We start from the raw sequence: 23,513 nt of genomic DNA, 5'->3' as shown, positions 1-23,513 counted from the left end.
GCCTTCATCTATCCCTATCCTATCTCTACTATCCCTGCTTATAAAGGGATATTACATGAAACTTCAAAATGAACAGGACCAGGCTGAACATCTTGCCCCTCCACAATCCTTGTCTTTCTCCTTCATGATGGGAAATTCCAGATGAGTAGCCTTGGTTTGCTAACTACTTAGGCTCTTAGATGCCCAATTTCTTCTGGGCAAACCCATTCCATTTATAACTCAACTTCAATGCTCAGAAGGTCCCAATTGTTTCAGGATACAATCCTGGGAAAGAGAATAAAAATCTCCTCTGAGCTGGTGTTTTAAAGTTGATGTGGAAATCTTAATTCAACCCCAAATCCTCCTTAGACATTGAAGGAGAGCTGGCATTGTATAAAGTATCATTAGTTAATTCTTTGCTTGTTTCTGGGCAGTTGCTGTTGAAAGAGAGATGGGTTGGTTGGTGAGGCAGCCTGATAGATTGTGTGTTGTTTGGGAAAGGAGACATTGCAGTGGTTGAGAGGTTGCTCTGCCCTAAATGGTTCTTCTCTCATTTCATGAACGGAGAGGAACCTTTTTGAAGGTAATGTTGTGAGAAATGCACTTGTGGCCCTGAGCATGAGGTAAAAGGTCCCCCTGAGCCCCCTGAGCTGGTGAAATAAAGAAACAATTGAGGTTCTGCTCTGTTCATGCTGGTGTTAGGGAAACTTTCCTGTCTCCCCATCCACAAGGCCCTATGGCAGTCCCATCCCCCCACCAGAGACTGTCACTGCTGGGACTGAAGCCCCTTTGCAGGGGGCAGCTCCTGTGAGCCTATGGTTGCTCCACTTGAGCCCCTACACAGACCACAGCCCCAGAGTCAGACCAGGTTTCCTTACCAGCTGCACACTGGGTTTCCCATAGCAGAGTCTCAGACGTCTGGATCTTTAAAGCAATTTAATCATGGCACAGTAACACAGAAACCTCTCAAGCTGGGTGCCTGTGAATCCAGCTTGACTCCTTGTCTCCACTCCCAAATTACAGTGAAGACACAACTTCACTCCTTCCTTCCCAGGGTCTCTCTCTCCTCCCCTACAGAAAGCAGGGGGACAGAAAACGGGGTTTGCAGTTACACTGTAATGAGCTGTCTCTGCTCCTTCCTCCTCACGCTCTTCTCCTGCTTTAGTGAGGGTCCATCCCATGGGCTGCAGTCCTTCAGGGTAAGCCGGCTCCAGAGTGGCTCTCCACGGGCTGCAATCCTTCAGGATACACCCACCACACCTACTTTGGTGGTGGCTCATCCATGGGCTGAAGGTGGATCTCAGCTCCCCCATGGTTTTCTGTGCATTGCAGAGGCACGGCTGCCTCACCATGGTCCTCTCCAGGGGCTGCAGGGGAACGTCTGCTCTGGCACCTGGAGCAACCCCTCCCCTTCCTTCACTGTCCCTGTTGCTGCAGGACTGTTTCTCGCTATTTTTCTCACTCCACTTTGGCAGCCTGAGTTTTCGCACTTTTTAAACTAGCTTTTCACAGAGGAGCCATGACTGTCACTGGTGGGCTGAGCTGTGTCCTGAGGTGGGTTCTTTTGAGAGCATTGAAGTGGCTTTTCGTGGCACAGGACAGCTTTGATCTTGCCTCACTGAGACCCCCACGGGCACCCAGCTGCCAGCACATGGCCCAAGCACCCTGTGTATCTGCCTGTGGGGTCACTGTGAGGTGAAAGCAGGACTTTATTCCATGCTGCACCTTTCACAAAACCCATTTACCAGGTGTTTTACTGAGACAGACTCCAATCAAAAGAGTCAATCTCATCTACAAGTAAAAGCAGAGCAGGAGAGAATCACACAAGGTGGGGCAATCCTGTTCTTGCAGGAATTGGGACAGAGAAGACACTCAGGGCTGGTGTGGGAAGTGGGCTCTGCACCCACCTGTGCACCCCACGGCCATTCCTGCATGACTGTTTGTGCGTCAGTGACCACCCCTGGAGAATGACAGGGATCAACATGTTCACACCTCAGTTATCAACCCCTGCCAGACAGTGATACAGCTCATCAACTTACACTAGAACAGGGCCACAGCAAACTAAAATTGAAATAAACCTGTTGTTTACTTCAGTCTTTTCAATCAGGGAATCCCAAAATATTTGCAGCAGGTTTACATGATTGTAATTGGCCTTTTGCATCCAGCCCATATACAAAGACTAAATGAAGTTGTCACTGACAGTAATGGAGCTCAAAAAACTATCTAAACTAAACAATATTAATAATAATAATTTTACCAGCAGATGACAAAGCATTTGTGGCAGGTTTGCAGTGTTCTTACAGCACTTTTGCATCCAGGCCATGTACCAGGTCTAAATGAAGTTGTTATTGACAGTAATTCAGCTAAAGAATTATCTAAACTCAATAATAATAATAATAATTAAGTCACAATAATCTGGGTCAAAGAATTTGAATCCAGTTTTCTTAACTTAGATGGGGAAGAGTGACCTTTTCTATTATCTACACTACCAGTAGAGTTGTATTAGATATTAATTGACTTGTTGTCTATAGTGAAAGGTCAACATTTTGCAAAGGGTCCAGCTTTTGCTACAGTTATTACCTCATGCAAACCTTGCCCTTCACACAGGGCAGAATCCTTAGCAGTGTATTTTTCAGCTTGGGGTTGCTGAAAATCAGAATAAGGGAATGAACACCTGGAAAAGCATAATGAAATACGTAAATCAGAAACATCATAGCACTTTTACCCTCTGCTGAATAAATCATTGTCACAATCAAAGATATAATGTTGATGCTGTACATGACGAAGAAGGAGAGAATGGATTTCATGGCTTTGATGTGGGCATCCATGCTGAGGTCCTTCATGGAGCTTGTCTGCATGTTGCATTTGTGTCTCCAGAGAGAAAAGAGAAGGAGAAGGACAGAAAGGATGACTGCCATGAATGAAGTGGCATATCCAAACCCAGTGATAAAATAAATAGGGAAAAACTGTTCATCTGTCTTGATTTTCACTTTCCACAAATTTTCTCGACCAGTGGAATTGTTACAGTGAGGTTTATAAGTGATTTCATAGACAAGGATTCCAATAACCAGGGAGAAAAGCACTGACCCCAACAAGAGCCAGGGCACCATCCTGTCAACTTTTACTTTCAGGTAGATGAAGAAGCTGTTCCTAAAATTGGCAATTTTAATGCAATAAAAGACAGAAAGACAGGCTGAAACAGAAAGTTCGAAACAATTAAAAAATCTTTGAGCAACTGCAAGTAGCTGAAATGTGGGGTGAACATAAAGGTAATTGGGATACATAATTAAAAGAAAGTAATATAGCCATAGGATGAACAAATACCAAAACCTGGAGGATCCCAATAACAGCAAGATCTTCTCATTAGAGTTCAAGGTTTTCCCTTTGACCCAAGCACATGCAAATCACAGAAACAATGAAAGCATTTATCCACATGCCAGCAAATGCCTCAAGGGTGATGATAGCCACAGATGTGGCACCGTATGAAGTGACATTAAATTGCTCTGGAGAGTGACAAGCTTCCATCCTGGGAGCTGGGAGCAGTGCTGTGCTGGACAAGGGAGCTGTTGCACCAATGCCAAGCGCAGGTCAGCGGCTGCTGTTCCCTGAGTGTCCCGTCTGGAAAGAGGAGCTTTATAGAGCTGCTGGTGGGGGGGATTGTGGTGCCGCTCCCCTTGAGAGCAGGGCAGGTGCAGGGATGTAAATGTGCTGGGTATCCCCTTACCTGGTGTCAGTGTCCCTCTGCAGTATTTGAATGTTGGTTCAGGAGGGCTGTGTTGGGTGGCACAAAGAGTGGAGATGTTTTTGTGCAGAGTTCAGTGTTGTGATTCTGTGACTGACCCTTGTTTGATCCCTTTGAGGATTCAGGATCTGTGTTCTTCTGTCTCTTGGCCACCAGTGATGCTTTTGTTTCACAGGGTGTGCTCTCAAAAAGCTTTTTGAAGCTTTTAATATTATGAGAAATGCACTGGTGGGTCTGAGCATGAGGTAAAAGAGCCCCCTGAGCTGGTGAAATAAAGAAACAATTGAGGTTCTGCTGTTTGTGCTGGTGTTAAGGAAACTTTCCTGTCTCCTCATCCAGGAGGCTCTCTGGCTTTTCCACCCCCTACCAGAGCCTTTCACTGCTGGGACTGAAGCCCCTTTGCAGGGGGCAGCTCCTGTGAGCCCACGGGTGCCCCACTTGAGCTCCTACACAGACCACAGGCCCAGAGTCAGACCAGGTTTCCTTACCAGCTGCACACTGGGTTTCCCATAGCAGAGTCTCAGACATCTGGATCTTTAAAGCAATTCAGTCATGGCACAGTAACACAGAAGCAGCCTGAGCTGGGTGCCTGTGAGAAGGGATTCTAAGCTTGGGGTTTTGTACCCTTCCAGTGTATGCAGCTGATATTTTGGGGTCTTCCTTCTGAATCATTTGCTCCTGCTATGTCTCTGAGTGTCTGGTCACCTGAGTGGTGCCACAGGTCCCTGGGCCCTTTGTTGTGCAAGGCATTGGCACCATGCCTGGGGCTCCCTCCATTTCCACACAACCTGCAGCTCTCACTGTTGTTGCACACTGAGCTGTCTGCACTGAATGTGTTCCTCAGCACTGGTCTACTTCACGTTTACAGGCCCTGTCATGGTGGGTTGACCGTGGACAGCTGTCAGACTCTCCACCCAGTTGCTCCTTCACTCTCACTCCACAACAGGGCAGAGGTGGAAAATAGGATGGAAAGAAGCTCATGTGTCAAGATAAAGACAGGGAGATCACTCACCAATTACTGTCACAGACAAAACAGACTCGACTTGGGGAAAATCAGTTGAATTTATTGCCTATTGAAAAGAGAGTAGGAGGAAGAGGAATAAACACAAAACTAGAACACCTGGTCTCCAGACTCCAATCATCTGAGCCTGAACTCATTCTCAGATTCTCTACCTCCTCATCCCTCCCAGCAGCACAATGGGATGGGCAATGGGGGTGACAGTCAGATTGCAACAAGTTCTATGCTTCAGTCCTTCCTCACGTTCTTCCTCTGCTCAAGTGTGGGTCTCTTCCACGGGCTGCAGTCCATCAGAATAAACTGGCTCCAGTGTGAACTTTCCATGAGCTGCAAGAGCTCCATGAGTTGCAATCGTTCACCCACCCCACCTGATCTGTGTGGGGTCATCCAAGGGCTGAAGGTGGATCTCTGTTGCACTGTGGACTTCCATGGGGTGCAGGGAGCACATGTGGCTCACCACAGTCCTCTCCATGGGCTGTAGGGGAATCCCTCCTACAGCACATGAAGTAACCCCTCTCTGTCCTTCCCTGTCCCTGTTTGCTGCAGGGCTGTTTCTCACAATTTTCCTCCCTCCACACTGCCAGGCCTGCTTTTGCCCGTTCTTCAATCTATCCATGCAGAAGAGCCATGGTGTTTGCTGATGGGCTGAGCTGTGTCCTGCATGGGGGTCCTTTGGAAAAATGCCTTGAAGTGGCTTTCCCTGGCACAGGGCAGCCCTGCCCTTGCCTCACTGAGACCCCCACAGATCCCCAGCAGCCAGCACCTGGCCTGAGCACCCCGTACATCTGCCCGTGGGTCACTGCCAGTTGACAGCAGGAATTTATTCCACTCTGCACGATGCACACAAACAAGTAAAAGCAGAGCAGGAGAGCAGTCCCACAGAGCGGGGCAATCCTGTTCTTGCAGGAAGTGGGGCAGAGAGGACACTCAGGGCTGGTGGGGGAAGTGGGCTCTGCACCCACCTGTGCACCCCACGGCCATCCCTGCATCGCTGTTTGTGCATCAGTGACCACCCCTGGAGAGTGACAGGGATCAACATGTTCACACCTCAGTTATCAACCCCTGCCAGACAGTGACACAGCTCATCATCTTACATTAGAACAGGGCCACAGCAGCAAGAATTGTCAACTGTAACAGAGATAAACCTGTTGTTTAGCCTGTTGTTTAGTTCAGCCCTATCAATCAGTAGATGACAAAGCATTTGTGGCAGATTTGCACTATTGTTATTGCCCTTTTACAGCCACTCAATGTATATAAGGTCAAAATTACTTTGCTATTCAACAGTAACATAGCTTTGGAAACTATCTAAATTAAATGAGAATAATATTATATTTAAATCACAACAATATTAGTTCAAAGACTTTGAAGGATGTATTCTGAACATTTGTGTCATCTACGTTGCCTGGAGAGTTGCACTGGAAATTAATTGACTTGTTTGCTCTAAAGAAATAGTCACATTTTGCAAAGGCTCCAGCTTTTGTTCCTGTGTCTACTTCATGCAAAACTTGCATTTCATATAGGATAGAATCTTTAGCAGTGTCTTTTCCAGATTGGGATTGCTGAAAATTACAATAAGGGAATGAAAAGCTGGAAAAGCATACTGAAATACATAAAAAAGAAACACCAGGTGAATTTGCCTCTTCTTTGCATAAATCATTGTCAAGACAAAAAAAACAAAGTTGATGCTGTACATTATGAAAAAGGAGAGAATGCATTTCATGGCTTTGATGTGGGCATCCATGCTGAGGTCCTTCATGGAGTTTGTCTGCATGTTGCGTTTGTGTCTCCAGAGGGAAAAGAGAAGCAGAAGGGCAGAAATGGTGACTGCTGTGAATGGAGTGGCATATCCGAAGCCAAGGATAAAATAATTAGAAATCAAAAGTTCTTCCAGTCTGATACTTGCTTTCCAAATACATTCTTGGCAGGTGAAATTGAGGTTTTTACAGAAAGCTTTATCAGCAACCTTGTAGACAACGGTTCCGATAACCAGGGAGAAAAACACTGACCACAACAAGAGCCAGGGCACCATCCTGTCAATTTTTGCTTTCAGGTAGATGAAGAAGCTGTTCCTGAAAGTGGCAATTTTTATACAATAAAAGACAGAAAGACAGGCTGAAACCCAAGAGTTGGAACAATTGAGAATGCTCTGAGCACTATTACTTAGCAGAAATATGGGGTGAACATGAAGATAATTGGGGTAAATTAGTGAGAGAAAGAAATGTATCCATGAGACGCACAAAAAACAAAACCTGGAGGATGCCAGTAGCAGCAAGATCTTCTCATTAGAGTTCAAGGTTTTCTTTCTCACCCAGGACATGCAAATCACAGAAACAATGAAAGCATTTATCCACATTCCAGCAAATGCCTCAAAGGTGATGATGGCCAGAGCTGTGGAATCATATGAAGTGACACTGAATTGCTCTGGAGAGTGACAAGCTTCCATCCTGGGAGCTGGGAGCAGTGCTGTGCTGGACAAGGGAGCTGTTGCACCAATGCCAAGGGCAGGTCAGCGGCTGCTGTTCCCTGAGTGTCCCGTCTGGAAAGAGGAGCTTTATAGAGCTGCTGGTGGGGGGGATTGTGGTGCCGCTCCCCTTGAGAGCAGGGCAGGTGCAGGGATGTAAATGTGCTGGGTATCCCCTTACCTGGTGTCAGTGTCCCTCTGCAGTATTTGAATGTTGGTTCAGGAGGGCTGTGTTGAGTGACACAAAGAGTGCAGATGTTTTTGTGCAGAGTTCAGTGTTGTGATTCTGTGACTGACCCTTGTTTGATCCCTGTCAGGCTCCATGACCTGGGTTCTTCTGTTCCTTGACCAGCAGTGATGTTCTTGGTGAGCAGAGTTTGCTCTCAGCAGAGTACAGTCAGGGGAGTCACTGTGCTCTTTCATCCAGGAGTCCTGGAGCTGCACATTTTGTTTGAACTGTTGTAACTGGAGTTCCTTATGATCCTTCACAGGCATTGAAATCCATGAAAGTTTTCTCCATGGTAATGCCTTTCATGAAGAACCACATAGTGGGTGGAGGGGTTGTTGAAGGAGAATCTCTTTTCCAGAAGCTCAATTTAAAGCATATGAGGGAAGAGGTTAAAAATAATTAAGAGTCCCTGTGCAAGGGTTCAATCTCATCTGCTACAAATCTGAAAAGTTTTGGGGGTGAGACCATGCTGGATTCCCCCTCATCTAAAAACCCTCAAGCTTCCAAATGAATTTAGGTCCTGAAAGGTCAGGGTTTTTTTAACAGGCAGGGTCTGCTATGCTCTGTAGGTCATGGAGTGTCCTTGGATTGTGGGTTATTACGTGACCTTGGGACCACAGGTACCAAGGAGGCCTTGGCTGATGCCATGGTGTAACCAGAAAATATTGAAATCAGAGCAAATGGTTCTGGGGCTACAAGAAATAAATCACCAGCAATTTCTCTTCAGAATGATGATGCCCTTATTTTCTGGGGAACAGAAATGCAATTACTGTGTAATGTGAATATTCTTACTGCTATAAGAAGACAGCCATCTAGAGAAGAGCCAGATGGAGGACTGGGGAAATTACAAGCCTGGCAGGTTGTTAGTTCAAAAGACATGTAGCTGTGGTGCTTAGAGTCATGGTTTAATGGTGGACTTGTGTGATGGACTGAAGTGTTGGTAATGTCTTAAATATTGTCAAAATCATAGAAAGACTTTTTGTTAAACTGCAAGGAAGCAACTGCTTGAAGTGACCACCGAAGTTTCTGCCCTCCCATTGCCTCCTGACTAGAATTCGGACTGTGGAGGGGGACTTGAGATAAGGCTGTTGTCTAATCATCTCAGGTCTGAGGAGAAATAAATAAGTCCCAGGGAGTGGTGAGGAAAAGGGGTTTGGGTGTGTGACAGAGAAATCTCTGCACACCAAACCAAAGGAGTAAGCACCTCTGCTCTGGGAAGACCACATACACATGGGACACTCACGTGAGAGGCAGCTGAGAAGGGGTCACAAACCATCAAAGACTCCCAAAGTGCCCCCCCAACTCATTCCTGAGGCCTTCCACCACCAGAGGGCTGCACGGGATCCAAGTGAGGCAACAAATCCAGAGCCTGTCACAAATGGCTCCAAAGCTTCCACACCATGGCAGGTGCCTGGAATCTCCCAAAGATGTTTTAATCCGCTAGAGGCTGTGTTTTGTGGGACCCTCATCCCCAAGAAAACTAGAAGAATTGGACAGACAGGATGTTGCCAGGTTCCGTGGACTGGTGATGCATTTTTTATTTTCATCTCTCTCTGTCACTTTCTTTCTTCCCTCCCACCCTCTTCCTTTTTCCTATTTCCTTTCTATCTCTCTTTCTCTGTCTCACATTTACCATTAAATAAAACCCATACTATTGACTTTGTCATCTGGTCTCATCTGCAGCTTAATTAGGACAGAGGCATTTGTAATACTTTTAATAACTGGATCATAAGAACTTGGCAGGGCTGGGTTAATGGTTAGTACTGACAATATCAGAGGTCTTTTCCAATCTCACTGATTCTATGGTTCTAGTCTATGATTCTAAGTTTGCTCTGCTTTTGTTGGCAGAAAAGAAAATATGGTGTAGGGTGGGATTTGTTTTTTTTTGGTTTTTGTATTGTTTGTTTGGTGGGTTTTTTATTTGATTGTTTAGGGATTTTTACATTCTTTTTTCATCTCTCCATATGTATGTGCAGACAAGAGAAGCTAATTCTACTACAACAGTTCTGAAGATGAACTGTTTGTGCTGGGACTGTGCTTGTACAAGGATCTGAAATGAAAATGTTACACCAACAGGACAGTACCACGGCCAGGGTTTGGGCTCAGCTCTGTGTGGGGAATGTGGTACCTTATAAAAAACCTACTGGTAAAAAGTCAGACTCTCAAATGCTGGGTTTTCAAAGCATGGATAGTGTGAAACAGGTACTTGAAATAGAGGTGTCAGTTTTTAATTCAAATCTATCCCCTCCAGCACCACTCAAGAAGGGGAAGGAGTATCCCAGGCTTTGTATCTACCAGCCCATGTGCACATTTTGGATGCCCTTGTGCATTTCAAAGAGCACCAGACTGCTGTGTTTCTGTACTGGATGGACACACAGATATACTGGGATCTGAGAGACATTGCACACCAATTGAATTGCTTCCATCTGAGCTTAGCTCAGGCTGAACATCTTCCCAATGCACAATCCTTGTCTTTCTCCTTCATGATGGGAAATCCCAGATGAGCAGCCTTGCTAACTACTTAGGCTCTTGGTTGCCCAATTTCTTCTGGGCAAACCCATTCCATTTATAACTGAACTTTAATCTTCAGAAGGTCACAGTTGAAGAATACAGTCCTGGGAAAGAGACTAAAAATGTCCTCTGGGCAGGTGTTTTGAACTTTTTATGGAAAAAGAGAGATTGTGTTTGGAAAAGGCAATCATAGAATCATAGAATCATAGAATAGATTGGGTTGGAAAAGACCTCCAAGATCATCAAGTCCAACCCCTGATCCAACTCTAATTACTATATCATGGCACTAAGGGCCCTGTCCAATCTCTTTTTAAAAACTTCCAGGGATGGTGAATCCACCACCTCTCTGGGCAAGCCGTTCCAATGCCTGATCACCCTCTCTGTAAAGAATTTCTTCCTAATATCTAACCTAAACTTCCCCTGGCAGAGCTTGAGCCCATGTCCCCTTGTCCTGTTGATGGTTGCCTGGGAGAAGAGACCAACCCCCACCTGGCTATAACTTCCCTTCAGGTAGTTGAAGAGAGTGATGAGGTCACCTCTAAGCCTTCTCTTCTCTAGACTAAACAATCCCAGCTCCCTCAGCCTCTCCTCATAGGACTTGTGCTCAAGTCCCTTCACCAGCCTGGTTGCTCTTCTCTGGACCCGCTCCAGCACCTCAATATCCTTCCTGAACTGAGGGGCCCAGAGCTGAACACAATACTCAAGGTGTGGCCTCACCAACGCAGAGTACAGGGAAGGATCACTTCCCTGCTCCTGCTGGCCACACTGTTCTTGATGCAGGCCAGGATGCCATTGGCCTTCTTGGCCACCTGGGCACACTGCTGGCTCATGTTCAGCTTCCTGTCAATCAGCACCCCCAGGTCCCTTTCCACCTGGCTGCTCTCCAGCCACTCTGTGCCCAGCCTGTAGCGCTGCAGGGGTTGTTGTGGCCAAAGTGCAGGACCCGGCACTTGGCCTTGTTGAACTTCATCCCATTGGAGTCAGCCCATCTCTCCAGTCTATCCAGGTCCCTCTGCAGAGCCCTCCTGCCTTCTGGTAGGTTGACACTCCTCCCAACTTGGTGTCATCAGCAAATTTGCTGATGATGGACTCAATCCCCTCATCTAGATCATTGATAAAGATGTTAAACAGGACTGGGCCCAGCACTGATCCCTAGGGGACACCACTGGTGACCGGCCGCCAGCTGGAGGCAGCCCCGCTCACCAGCACTCTCTGGGCCCGGCCCTCCAGCCAGTTCCTAACCCAGCACAGAGTGCCCTGTCCAAGCCATGAGCTGCCAGCTTTTCCAGGAGTATATTATGGGAGACAGTGTCAAAGGCTTTGCTGAAGTCCAGATAGACCACATCCACAGCCTTCCCCTCATCTACCAGGTGAGTCACCTGATCGTAAAAAGAAGATCAGGTTGGTCAAACAGGATCTGCCTCTCCTAAACCTGTGCTGGCTGGGTCTGATCCCTTGTCCATCCTGTAGCTGCTGTGTGACTGCACACAGGATGATCTGCTCCATAACTCTGCCAGGCACCGAGGTCAGGCTGACAGGCCTGTAGTTACCAGGGTCAGCCTTGCAGCCTTTTTTTATGGATTGGGGTGATATTTGCCAAATTCCAATCATGTGGGACCTCCCCAGTGAGCCAGGACTGTTGGAAGATAATGGAGAGCGGCTTGGCAAGCTCTTCTGCCAGCTCCTCATTACCCTAGGATGGATCCCATCTGGTCCCATAGACTTGTGAGGATCCAGGTGGCTCAGTAAGTCACTAACTATTTCCTCCTGGAATACAGGGGGCTATTTGGTTTCCTCTCTCTGTCTACCAGCTCCAGAGGCCAGTTGCCTTGAGGGCCACCTGTCTTACTGGTAAAAACTGAGGCAAAGTAGGTGTTAAGTACCTCAGCCTTCTCCTCATCTCTATTAACTATGTTTCCTCCGAGTCCATCAAAGAATGGAGGTTTTCTTTGCCCCTCCTTTTCTTATTAATGTATTTATAGAAGGACTTTTTGTTATCCCTAACAGAAGTGGCCAATTTAACTTCAAATTGCGCTTTTGTATCCCTGATTTTCTTTCTGCATGATCTAGCTGTCTTCCTGAATTCTTCGTAAGTAGCCAACCCTCTCTTCCGTAGTCGATAAACTCTCTTTTTATCCCTGATTTCCTTCAGAATCTCCCTGTTTAACCAGGCTGGTTGTCTTCCCCGCCGGCTTGCTTTCGGCACACCGGTATGGCCTGTTCCTGTGCACTCAAAACTTCCTGTTTGAAGCACATCCATCCCTCCTGGACCCCCTTGTTTTCAAGGGTTGTTTCCCAGGGTATGCTCTGGACTAGACTTCTGAATAGGTCAAAATCTGCCCTCCGGAAGTCCAGTGTAGAGGTTTTATTGTTGTTTCTCCTTGAATCTCTGAGTATTGAAAATTCTATTATTTCATGATCACTATTTCCTAAGCGGCCTTCAACCACTACATCTCCCACCAGCTCCTCTCTGTTTGTAAACAGCAGGTCTAGCGGGGCCTTACCCCTGGTAGGTTCATTTACCAGTTGATGAAGGAAATTGTCCTCTATACACTCCAGGAAATTCCTAGACTGCCTCTTCTCTGCAGTATTGAGCTCCCAGCAGATATCCGGTAGGTTAAAGTCACCTACAAGGACAAGGGCTGACAATTTCGAGACATCTGCCAGTTGCTTGTAGAATAATTCATCCCCTTCATCATCCTGGTAGGGCGGTCTGTAACAGACACCCATGATGATGTCAGTCTTGTTGGTCTTCCCCCTGATTTTGGTCCACAGGCACTCAACCTTATATTACAGTGGTTGAGAGGTTGCTCTGGACTAAATGGTTCTTTCTCTCATTTCATCAAGAGAGAGGAAGGTTTTTGACAGTAGTATTTCCCCACCTCCCACCAGAGCCTTTCACTGCTGGGACTGAAGTCCCTTTGCAGGGGCAGCTCCTGTGAGCCCATGGCTGCCCGGCTTGAGCCCCTACACAGACCACACCCACAGACACAAAGAGAGGAGATGTTTTTGTGCAGAGGTCAGTGTTGTGATTCTGTGACTGATCCTTGTTTGATCCCTTGAGGATTCAGGATCTGTGTTCTTCTGTCTCTTGGCCACCAGTGATGCTTTTGTTTCACAGGGTGTGCTCTCAAAAAGCTTTTTGAAGCTTTTAATATTATGAGAAATGCACTGGTGGGTCTGAGCATGAGGTAAAAGAGCCCCCTGAGCTGGTGAAATAAAGAAACAATTGAGGTTCTGCTGTTTGTGCTGGTGTTAAGGAAACTTTCCCGTCTCCTCATCCAGGAGGCTCTCTGGCTTTTCCGCCCCCTACCAGAGCCTTTCACTGCTGGGACTGAAGCCCCTTTGCAGGGGGCAGCTCCTGTGAGCCCACGGGTGCCCCACTTGAGCTCCTACACAGACCACAGGCCCAGAGTCAGACCAGGTTTCCTTACCAGCTGCACACTGGGTTTCCCATAGCAGAGTCTCAGACATCTGGATCTTTAAAGCAATTCAGTCATGGCACAGTAACACAGAAGCAGCCTGAGCTGGGTGCCTGTGAGAAGGGATTCTAAGCTTGGGGTTTTGTACCTTTCCAGTGTATGCAGCTGATATTTTGGGGTCTTCCTTCTGAATCATTTGCTCCTGCTATGTCTCTGAGTGTCTGGTCACCTGGGTGGTGCCACAGGTCCCTGGGCCCTTTGTTGTGCAAGGCATTGGCACCATGCCTGGGGCTCCCTCCATTTCCACACAACCTGCAGCTCTCACTGTTGTTGCACACTGAGCTGTCTGCACTGAATGTGTTCCTCAGCACTGGTCTACTTCATGTTTACAGGCCCTGTCATGGTGGGTTGACCGTGGACAGCTGTCAGACTCTCCACCCAGTTGCTCCTTCCCTCTCACTCCACAACAGGGCAGGGGTGGAAAATAGGATGGAAAAAAGCTCATGTGTCAAGATAAAGACAGGGAGATCACTCACCAATTACTGTCACAGACAAAACAGACTCGACTTGGGGAAAATCAACTGAATTTATTGCCTATTGAAAAGAGAGTAGGAGGAAAAGGAATAAACACAAAATTAGAACACCTGGTCTCCACCCTCCAATCATCTGAGCCTCAATTCATTCTCAGATTCTCTACCTCCTCATCCCTCCCAGCAGCACAATGGGATGGGCAATGGGGGTGACAGTCAGATTGCAACAAGTTCTATGCTTCAGTCCTTCCTCACGTTCTTCCTCTGCTCAAGTGTGGGTCTCTTCCACGGGCTGCAGTCCATCAGGATAAACTGGCTCCAGTGTGAGCTCTCCATGAGCTGCAAGAGCTCCATGAGCTGCAATCATTCACCCAGCCCACCTGCAGTGTGTGGGGTCATCCAAGGGCTGAAGGTGGATCTCTGTTGCACTGTGGACTTCCATGGGGTGCAGGGAGCACAGCTGGCTCACCACAGTCCTCTCCATGGGCTGTAGGGGAATCCCTCCTACAGCACATGAAGTAACCCCTCTCTGTCCTTCCCTGTCCCTGTTTGCTGCAGGGCTGTTTCTCACAATTTTCCTCCCTCCACACTGCCAGGCCTGCTTTTGCCTGTTCTTCAATCTATCCATCCAGAAGAGCCATGGTGTTTGCTGATGGGCTGAGCTGTGTCCTGCATGGGGGTCCTTTGGAAAAATGCCTTGAAGTGGCTTTCCCTGGCACAGGGCAGCCCTGCCCTTGCCTCACTGAGACCCCCACAGATCCCCAGCAGCCAGCACCTGGCCTGAGCACCCCGTACATCTGCCCGTGGGTCACTGCCAGTTGACAGCAGGAATTTATTCCACTCTGCTCGATGCACACAAACAAGTAAAAGCAGAGCAGGAGAGCAGTCCCACAGAGCGGGGCAATCCTGTTCTTGCAGGAAGTGGGGCAGAGAGGACACTCAGGGCTGGTGGGAGAAGTGGGCTCTGCACCCACCTGTGCACCCCATGGCCATTCCTGCATGGCTGTTTGTGCATCAGTGACCACCCCTGGAGAGTGACAGGGATCAACATGTTCACACCTCAGTTATCAACCCCTGCCAGACAGTGATACAGCTCATCATCTTACACTAGAACAGGGCCACAGCAGCAAGAATTGTCAACTGTAACAGAGATAAACCTGTTGTTTAGCCTGTTCTTTAGTTCAGTCATTTCAATCAGAAGATGACAAAGCATTTGTGGCAGATTCGCACTATTGTTATTGCCCTTTTACAGCCAGTAAACAAGGTCAAAATGATTTTGCTGTCGACAGTAACATAGCTCTCGAAACTATCTCAATGAAATGAGAATAATAACAGATTTAAATCACAACAATATTAGTTCAAAGGCTTTGAAGGATGTATTCTGAATATCTGTATCATCTACAATGGCTGGAGAGTTGCACTGGAAATTAATTGACTTGTTTGCTCTAAAGAAATAGTCACATTTTGCAAAGGCTCCAGCTTTTGTTCCTGTGTCTACTTCATGCAAAACTTGCATTTCATATAGGATAGAATCTTTAGCAGTGTCTTTTCCAGATTGGGATTGCTGAAAATTACAATAAGGGAATGAAAAGCTGGAAAAGCATACTGAAATACATAAAAAAGAAACACCAGGTGATTTTGCCTCTTCATTGCATAAATCATTGTCAAGACAAAAAAAACAAAGTTGATGCTGTACATTATGAAAAAGGAGAGAATGCATTTCATGGCTTTGATGTGGGCATCCATGCTGAGGTCCTTCATGGAGTTTGTCTGCATGTTGCGTTTGTGTCTCCAGAGGGAAAAGAGAAGCAGAAGGGCAGAAATGATGACTGCTGTGAATGGTGTGGCAAATCCAAAGCCAAGGATAAAATAATTAGAAATCAAAAGTTCTTCCAGTCTGATACTTGCTTTCCAAATACATCCTTGGCAGGTGAAATTGAGGTTTTTACAGAAAGCTTTATCAGCGACCTTGTAGACAACAGTTCCGATAACCAGGGAGAAAAACACTGACCCCAGCAAGAGCCAGGGCACCATCTTGTCAACTTTTACTTTCAGGTAGATGAAGAAGCTGTTCCTGAGATTGGCAATTTTTATACAATAAAAGACACAAAGAGAGGCTGAAACCCCAAAGTTGGAACAATTAAGAAAGTTCTGAGCACTCTTAAGTAATTGATATATGGGGTGAACATGAAGATAATTGGGATAAATTACTGAGAGAAGGAAATATACCCATGAGATGCACAAATACCAAAACCTGGAGCATCCCACAGCCAGCAAGATCTTCTCATTAGAGTTCAAGGTTTTCTTTCTCACCCAGGACGTGCAAATCACAGAAACAATGAAAGCATTTATCCACATGCCAGCAAACGCCTGGAGAGTGCCGATGGTCACAGATGCAGCACCATATGAGGTGATATTGGATATCTCTGAAGAGTGACAAGCTTTCATCCTGGGAGCTGGGAGCAGTGCTGTGCTGGACAAGGGAGCTGTTGCACCAATGCCAAGGGCAGGTCAGCGGCTGCTGTTCCCTGAGTGTCCCGTCTGGAAAGAGGAGCTTTATAGAGCTGCTGGTGGGGGGGATTGTGGTGCCGCTCCCCTTGAGAGCAGGGCAGGTGCAGGGATGTAAATGTGCTGGGTATCCCCTTACCTGGTGTCAGTGTGCCTCTGCAGTATTTGAATGTTGGTTCAGGAGGGCTGTGTTGGGTGGCACAAAGAATGGAGATGTTTTTGTGCAGAGTTCAGTGTTGTGATTCTGTGACTGACCCTTGTTTGACCCCTGTCAGGCTCCATGACCTGGGTTCTTCTGTTCCTTGACCAGCAGTGATGTTCTTGGTGAGCAGAGTTTGCTCTCAGCAGAGTACAGTCAGGGGAGTCACTGTGCTCTTTCATCTGAGGGTCCTGGAGCTGTGAAGTTCAACCAAGGTGCTGGAAAACAGGAGTTCCTTTTGATCCTTCACAGGCACTGAAATTCCTGTTAGTTTCCCTACTCTTAATACCTTAATGTTTAGTGAAGAGCCACATGTGGGCTCTTCACTCTTCAGTGTGGGAGAATATTGAATGAAGAATCTTTTCCAGGATTAAGTTGAAGAATTTGCAGGAAAAGGATGAAAGTCAGCACGAGTCTCTGTGCCAGGATTCAAATCTCATCTGCTTGCAATATGAAAAGTCTTCGAAATCCATGCTGGATTCCCTGCACCCTGGAATCCTGACAAGTTTCTAAGTTAATTTAAGTTCTGAAAGCTCTTGAGGTTTTTAATAGGCAAGGTTTATTGAGCCCTGTAGGGCATGGAGGGCCCTTAGACTCTGGGTTAGTGCAGGACCTTGCACAACGGGACCACAGGTACCAACGAGGCCTCAGCTGATGCTCTGATGTAACCAGGAAAAAATGAAGTCCCAAGAAAGAGCTCTCTGGTTACAAGAAATAAAGGCCCAGCATTTTCTCTCTTCAGAATGGTGATGCTCTTTTTTCTTAGGGACATAAATGTCATGTCACTATGTCATGTCAAGACTCCTATCACATGTTTATCTTTGCATGTGTTTGGGAAGGCTCTCGCTACAGCACTGACACATGGAAATGTTTTTATATTAGGCCTGGAGTTCATCTGAACAACAAAACATGGTACCTACCACACTTTGCATTGAAATACATTCAGACAATCCATGGATTTTTCATAAAATTCTGGTGAGATCTTCTTTACCCTTTATTTCATATTGCCTAGAAAATGCCAGTGTCAGGGCTTGGTTTGAATGCAGTCATGCAAAAATAGTGGTTCTTTTGATAGCTGATATTGTTGATGGAAGTCTGAGCATTGCCTTCAGATTTTTCATTTCCTCTCATGGCATGTGCTTTATGCTCTAGTGTGAATTTTCTCTGGGTTTGCTGACAGAACAGAAAACATGGTGTAGATTTAAGGTTTGAGTTTTTTGTCTTTGTCTGTTGTTGTTGTTTTCTCCTTCCTCTTTGCTTATATATTTGTGAGGAGAGTATCAGTTATTTCAATAGCAGAGGGTCTGAAGATGAACTGAAAAACCCTTTCTCAAAGTGATGTTTTCTTACTGGTATTTGCTGCTGATCTAAACCAACACCAGCAGGAGTGTAGATTGGGATTACACTGTTAACAGAAGGATGTTGATGTCATTAAGAGCAGGAGAGGAATGCTCTGTGGAACAGCTGCTATGGAGGGAAATGGTCGGACCCTTCTATCCCACCATGGTAGTGGGTTTGGAATTAGAGGAAGTTTAACATCCCTTCCAGCCTGAAAAGTAGCTCTATAGTAATTGCATTAGGTACAGGCTGACTTTCTCCAGCTCTCCAGACTGCTTTTATGTCATTTACTATGGAGTTTTGTTTTATTAATGTCACTCCCGAGCTATCCCTCTGCTCATCAACACTTTTCCATGGCAAAAGCATTTTTAACTGTTTCACTTCTCAATCATGAAAACTTGGAATGTGACCCAAAGCAGATTTCCATACCCTGCCAGCACTGGGCAGCCCCTCCCATTGAGCTCTTCCATCTCTGCTGTGTCAGCTTCCCCAGACTGGGCACATCACTGCATCTCTCCATCTGGGCTGTGCACTGTGGCTGTGCTGGTGGATAACGTGGTGGATAGAGCTGCTGGTGGGGGGATTGTGGTGCCGCTCCCCTTGAGAGCAGGGCAGGTGCAGGGATGTAAATGTGCTGGGTATCCCCTTACCTGGTGTCAGCGTCACTCTGCAGTATTTGAATGTTTGTTCAGGAGGGTTGTGTTGAGTGACACAAAGAGTGGAGATGTTTTCTTGCAGTGGACAATGTTGTAATTTTATGGGGGACACATGTTTGACCCCTGGGAGGATTTAGAATCTGGGTTCCTCTGTCCCTTTGTCATGTACACTGAGCAAATTAGTTTTGTCTGCAGTCATTAAAAAATATTCTTTCTTTTGATAATTGTTGGTGGTGATGGAAGGCAGAGCATTGCCTTGAGACAATTTCCATTTCCTGATACTGCCTGTTCTCCTCTTTATGCTTTGCTTTGTCTTTCCTGTGCTTTTACTGACAGAATAGAAAATGTGTTATAATGTTGGACAGTTTTTGATAGTTTATTATTTTCCTACTTATTTTCTTCTTCTTCTTTCCATTAGTATATGAAAAGAATAGAAGGAATTCCTACTACAACAGGTCTGAAGGTGAACTGTCTGTGCTGGGACTGTGTTTGTACAGGGACATTAAATGAAAGTGTTACACCTGCCGGACCCTGCTGTGACTGGGGTTTCAATTCAGCCGTGTCTGGGGAATCTGACAATTTAGAAAGAGTATAAGAGTGTAAATCAGAGTCTCCAATGCTGGGTTTTCAATGAATTGGAATGTGTGGCTCAAGTCCTTGAAGTGCAAGGGTTAGGTTTTAATTCAAGTCCATCCCCTCCAGCACCACTCAAGAAGGGGAAGGAATCTCCCAGACTTCGTATCTATCAGCCCATGTGCATATTTTGGAAGCCCTTGTGCACCTCAAATGGCATCTGACCTCTCTATTTCTGCATCTGAGGGACACATGTATGTGGGATGTGAGAGACATGGCCAAACCCCTTCCCTCTACACAATCCTTGTCTTTCTCCTTTACTGTAGAAAATCCCTGATGCTTAGCCTGGATTTGCTAGCTACTTAGACTCTTAGATGCCCCATTTCTTCTGGGCAAATCCATTCAAGTCCATAACTCAACTTCAATGCTCAGAAGGTCACAATTGTTTCAGAATACAATCCTGGGAAAGAGAATAAAAGTCTCCTCTGGGCAGGTGTTATGAACTTTTTATGGAAATATTAATTCAACCCCAAATCCTGTTTAGACAGAGAAGGGGGGCTGAAATGTTCTGAAGTGGCATTAGTTATTTATTTGGTAGTTTCTGGGGAGTTGTTGTTTAAAGAGATGGGTTGGTAGCAAGACAATGTTATAGACCGTGTTTGGAAAAGGGACAAAACAGATTCGACTTGGGGAAAATCAACTGAATTTATTGCCTATTGAAAAGAGAGTAGGAGGAAGAGGAATAAACACAAAACTAGAACACCTGGTCTCCACCCTCCAATCATCCGAGGCTCAATTCATTCTCAGATTCTCTACCTCCTCATCCCTCCCAGCAGCACAATGGGATGGGCAATGGGGGTGACAGTCAGATTGCAACAGGTTCTTTGCTTCAGTCCTTCCTCACGCTCTTCCCCTGCTAAAGTGTGGGTCTCTTCCACGGGCTGCAGTCCATCAGGATAAACTGGCTCCAGTGTGAGCTCTCCATGAGCTGCAAGAGCTCCATGAGTTGCAATCGTTCACCCACCCCACCTGCTCTGTGTGGGGTCATCCAAGGGCTGAAGGTGGATCTCTGTTGCACCGTGGACTTCCATGGGGTGCAGGGAGCACAGCTGGCTCACCACAGTCCTCTCCACGGGCTGTAGGGGAATCCCTCCTACAGCACATGAAGTAACCCCTCTCTGTCCTTCCCTGTCCCTGTTTGCTGCAGGGCTGTTTCTCACAATTTTCCTCCCTCCACACTGCCAGGCCTGCTTTTGCCCGTTCTTCAATCTATCCATGCAGAAGAGCCATGGTGTTTGCTGATGGACTGAGCTGTGTCCTGCATGGGGGTCCTTTGGAAAAATGCCTTGAAGTGGCTTTCCCTGGCACAGGGCAGCCCTGCCCTTGCCTCACTGAGACCCCCACAGATCCCCAGCAGCCAGCACCTGGCCCGAGCACCCCATACATCTGCCCGTGGGTCACTGCCAGTTGACAGCAGGAATTTATTCCACTCTGCACGATGCACACAAACAAGTAAAAGCAGAGCAGGAGAGCAGTCCCACAGAGCGGGGCAATCCTGTTCTTGCAGGAAGTGGGGCAGAGAGGACACTCAGGGTTGGTGTGGGAAGTGGGCTCTGCACCCACCTGTGCACCCCACGGCCATTCCTGCATGGCTGTTTGTGCGTCAGTGACCACATCTGGAGAGTGACAGGGATCAACATGTTCATCTAAATTAAATGAGAATAATGATAGATTTAAATCACAACAATATTAGGTCGAAGACTTTGAAGGATGTATTCTGAACATCTGTGTCATCTACATTGCCCGGAGAGTTGCACTGGAAATTAATTGACTTGTTTGCTCTAAAGAAATAGTCACATTTTGCAAAGGGTTTTGTTCCTGTGTCTACGTCATGCAAAACTTGCATTTCATATAGGATAGAATCTTTAGCAGTGTCTTTTCCAGATTGGGATTGCTGAAAATTACAATAAGGGAATGAAAACCCGGAAAAGTATACTGAAATATATAAAAAAGAAACACCAGGTGATTTTGCCTCTTCATTGCATAGGTCAGTGTCAAGATAAAAAATACAAAGTTGATGCTGTAGGTTATGAAAAAGGAGAGAATGCATTTCATGGCTTTGATGTGGGCATCCATGCTGAGGTCCTTCATGGAGTTTGTCTGCATGTTGCGTTTGTGTCTCCAGAGGGAAAAGAGAAGCAGAAGGGCAGAAAAGATGACTACTGTGAATGGAGTGGCAAATCCAAAGCCAATGATACAATGATGGGGAGAAAACGTTCCTCTATTCTGATCCTTGCTTTCCTAATACATCCTCGGCAGGTGAAATTGAGGTTTTTACAGAAAGCTTTATCAGTGAAATCATAGACAACAGTTCCGATAACCAGGGAGAAAAACACTGACCCCAGCAAGAGCCAGGGCACAATCCTGTCAACTTTTACTTTCAGGTAGATGAAGAAGCTGTTCCTGAAAGTGGCAATTTTTATACAATAAAAGACACAAAGAGAGGCTGAAACCCAAAAGTTGGAACAATTAAGAAAGCTCTGAGCACCCTTAAGTAGTTGAAATATGGGGTGAACATGAAGATAATTGGGATAAATTAGTGAGAGAAAGGAATATATCCATGAGATGCACAAATACCAAAATCTGGAGCATCCCACAGCCAGCAAGATCTTCTCATTAGAGTTCAAGGTTTTCTTTCTCACCCAGGACGTGCAAATCACAGAAACAATGAAAGCATTTATCCACATGCCAGCAAATGCCTCAATGGTGATGATAGCCACAGATGTGACAGCATATGAGGTGATATTGAATATCTCTGGAGATTGACAAGCTTTCATCGTGGGAGCTGGGAGCAGTGCTGTGCTGGACAAGGGGGCTGTTGCACCAATGCCAAGGGCAGGTCAGCGGCTGCTGTTCCCTGAGCGTCCTGTCTGGAAAGAGGAGCTTTATAGAGCTGCTGGTGGGGGGGATTGTAGTGCTGCTCCTCTTGAGAGCAGGGCAGGTGCAGGGATGTAAATGTGCTGGGTATCCCCTTACCTGGTATCACTGTCCCTCTGCAGTATTTGAATTTTTCTTCCAGAGGGCTTAGTTGGATGGTACAAAGAATGGAGATGTTTTTGTGTAGAGGACATTGTTGTGATTTTGTGGGGGGACACATGTTTGATCCCTGGGAGGATTCAGCATCTGTGTTCTTCTGTCTCTTGGCCACCTGTCATGCTTTCGGTGAGCAGGGTGTGCTCTCAGCAAAGCTCAGTCAGGGGAGTCACTGTGCTCTTTCATCTGAGGGTCCTGGAGCTGTGAAGTTCAACCAAGGTGCTGGAAAACAGGAGTTCCTTTTGATCCTTCACAGGCACTGAAATCCCTGTTAGTTTCCTGTGATGGTTTGGATCTACGCCTTCCTGGTGACCAGTTCGTAACCAAGGAAGTAGCCATGTACCCAGTATTCCATACGATTTTTACGTAAACCAGAGTAGAAATAAGTTGGAGATTAGAGACCTCGCTCTCTTCTTTTCCAACGAGGGTCGGGAACTGTAGGTCCTTGTGTTGGTCTTGCTTATCTAAAGCTGAGGCCTGCAGTGACCGCTGGCCTGCCACGTGGGAGTTGGGAGAGTGCTGGCTGATTCTGCCAATCCTGCTTTTCTAAGGGAAGTGGTGAGATCTGTTTTGTTAGTTATTAGTATAGTTCTTGAGTTTGATTGGGTATACCTGTTCGGTGTCCCTTTTGTTCCCTTTTGTCCCTTTTTTCCCCTTTCCCTATCCCTTCGGGGGGTGGATCCCCTTTTACTGTGTATATAGCATCTTAACTGTATATAACTGTAATTTACGTAAATATATATATTTTTATATAAGCAACTTGACTTTGGGTTCTTTAATATTTTTATAGTTTTTTTTTCCCATTGCCCCAAGGGAAAAACGGAGGAGGGAAGGGGACTGCTATCGTGACTTTCGGGCATTTGGCAGGGAGCCAGGTCCAAACTATCACAGATTTTTGGTGACCTGTATGGGGAGATTGTTTTGGTTCTCCCGGTTTGTTTTGGAACAGTTACCAGGAAAACTGCCAAGAAAGGCTTGTTTATATAAACAAACCTATTGTTTAAGAACAGAGAAAAAGAATAATATAGCAATGGCTATTCTAACTACTTGTTTCATTGTATTAGCTATATTTGTGCCTGTTTTGGGCTATCCTGTAAGAAAACGCCCAACTGGAGATGAATGGGAGGAGTGTGTCCCTTTCTTTCATTGGGATGAATGGAAGGAGTATCTCACTTTCCTTGATTGGAATGAATGGAAGCAGTATTTCACTTTCCTCGATTTTGACATCAAAGGCCTACTAAAGGAAATCCCCAT

General features: G+C 46.2%; 3 protein-coding genes and 1 pseudogene across 3 annotated transcripts; all 4 read right to left on the bottom strand.

Moving 5' to 3' along the window:
- Positions 1 to 2,555: 2,555 nt before the first annotated feature.
- Positions 2,556 to 3,504, bottom strand: LOC126639950 (taste receptor type 2 member 9-like; annotated as a pseudogene).
- A 2,724-nt stretch (positions 3,505 to 6,228) lies between these two features.
- Positions 6,229 to 7,182, bottom strand: LOC126639949 (taste receptor type 2 member 9-like). Its single transcript, XM_050315317.1, has one exon. It carries the CDS (start codon positions 7,180 to 7,182, stop codon positions 6,229 to 6,231), a length of 954 nt encoding a protein of 317 aa, XP_050171274.1.
- An 8,204-nt stretch (positions 7,183 to 15,386) lies between these two features.
- LOC126639978 (taste receptor type 2 member 9-like) lies at positions 15,387 to 16,346 on the bottom strand. The gene has a single exon (XM_050315388.1). The coding sequence runs from the start codon at positions 16,338 to 16,340 to the stop codon at positions 15,387 to 15,389; it is 954 nt and encodes a 317-aa protein (XP_050171345.1). The 5' UTR covers positions 16,341 to 16,346.
- A 4,704-nt stretch (positions 16,347 to 21,050) lies between these two features.
- Positions 21,051 to 22,003, bottom strand: LOC126639977 (taste receptor type 2 member 40-like). The gene is given in 2 exon segments (XM_050315387.1): positions 21,051 to 21,424; positions 21,427 to 22,003. Coding segments are annotated over 2 exon segments (951 nt in total).
- Between the last annotated feature and the right edge of the window lie 1,510 nt (positions 22,004 to 23,513).

Source organism: Myiozetetes cayanensis, unplaced genomic scaffold (assembly GCF_022539395.1).
Source record: "Myiozetetes cayanensis isolate MyiCay16 unplaced genomic scaffold, myiCay2020 scf2-11, whole genome shotgun sequence".
Taxonomy (NCBI): domain Eukaryota; kingdom Metazoa; phylum Chordata; class Aves; order Passeriformes; family Tyrannidae; genus Myiozetetes; species Myiozetetes cayanensis.
This window is presented reverse-complemented; position numbering and strand designations above follow the sequence as displayed.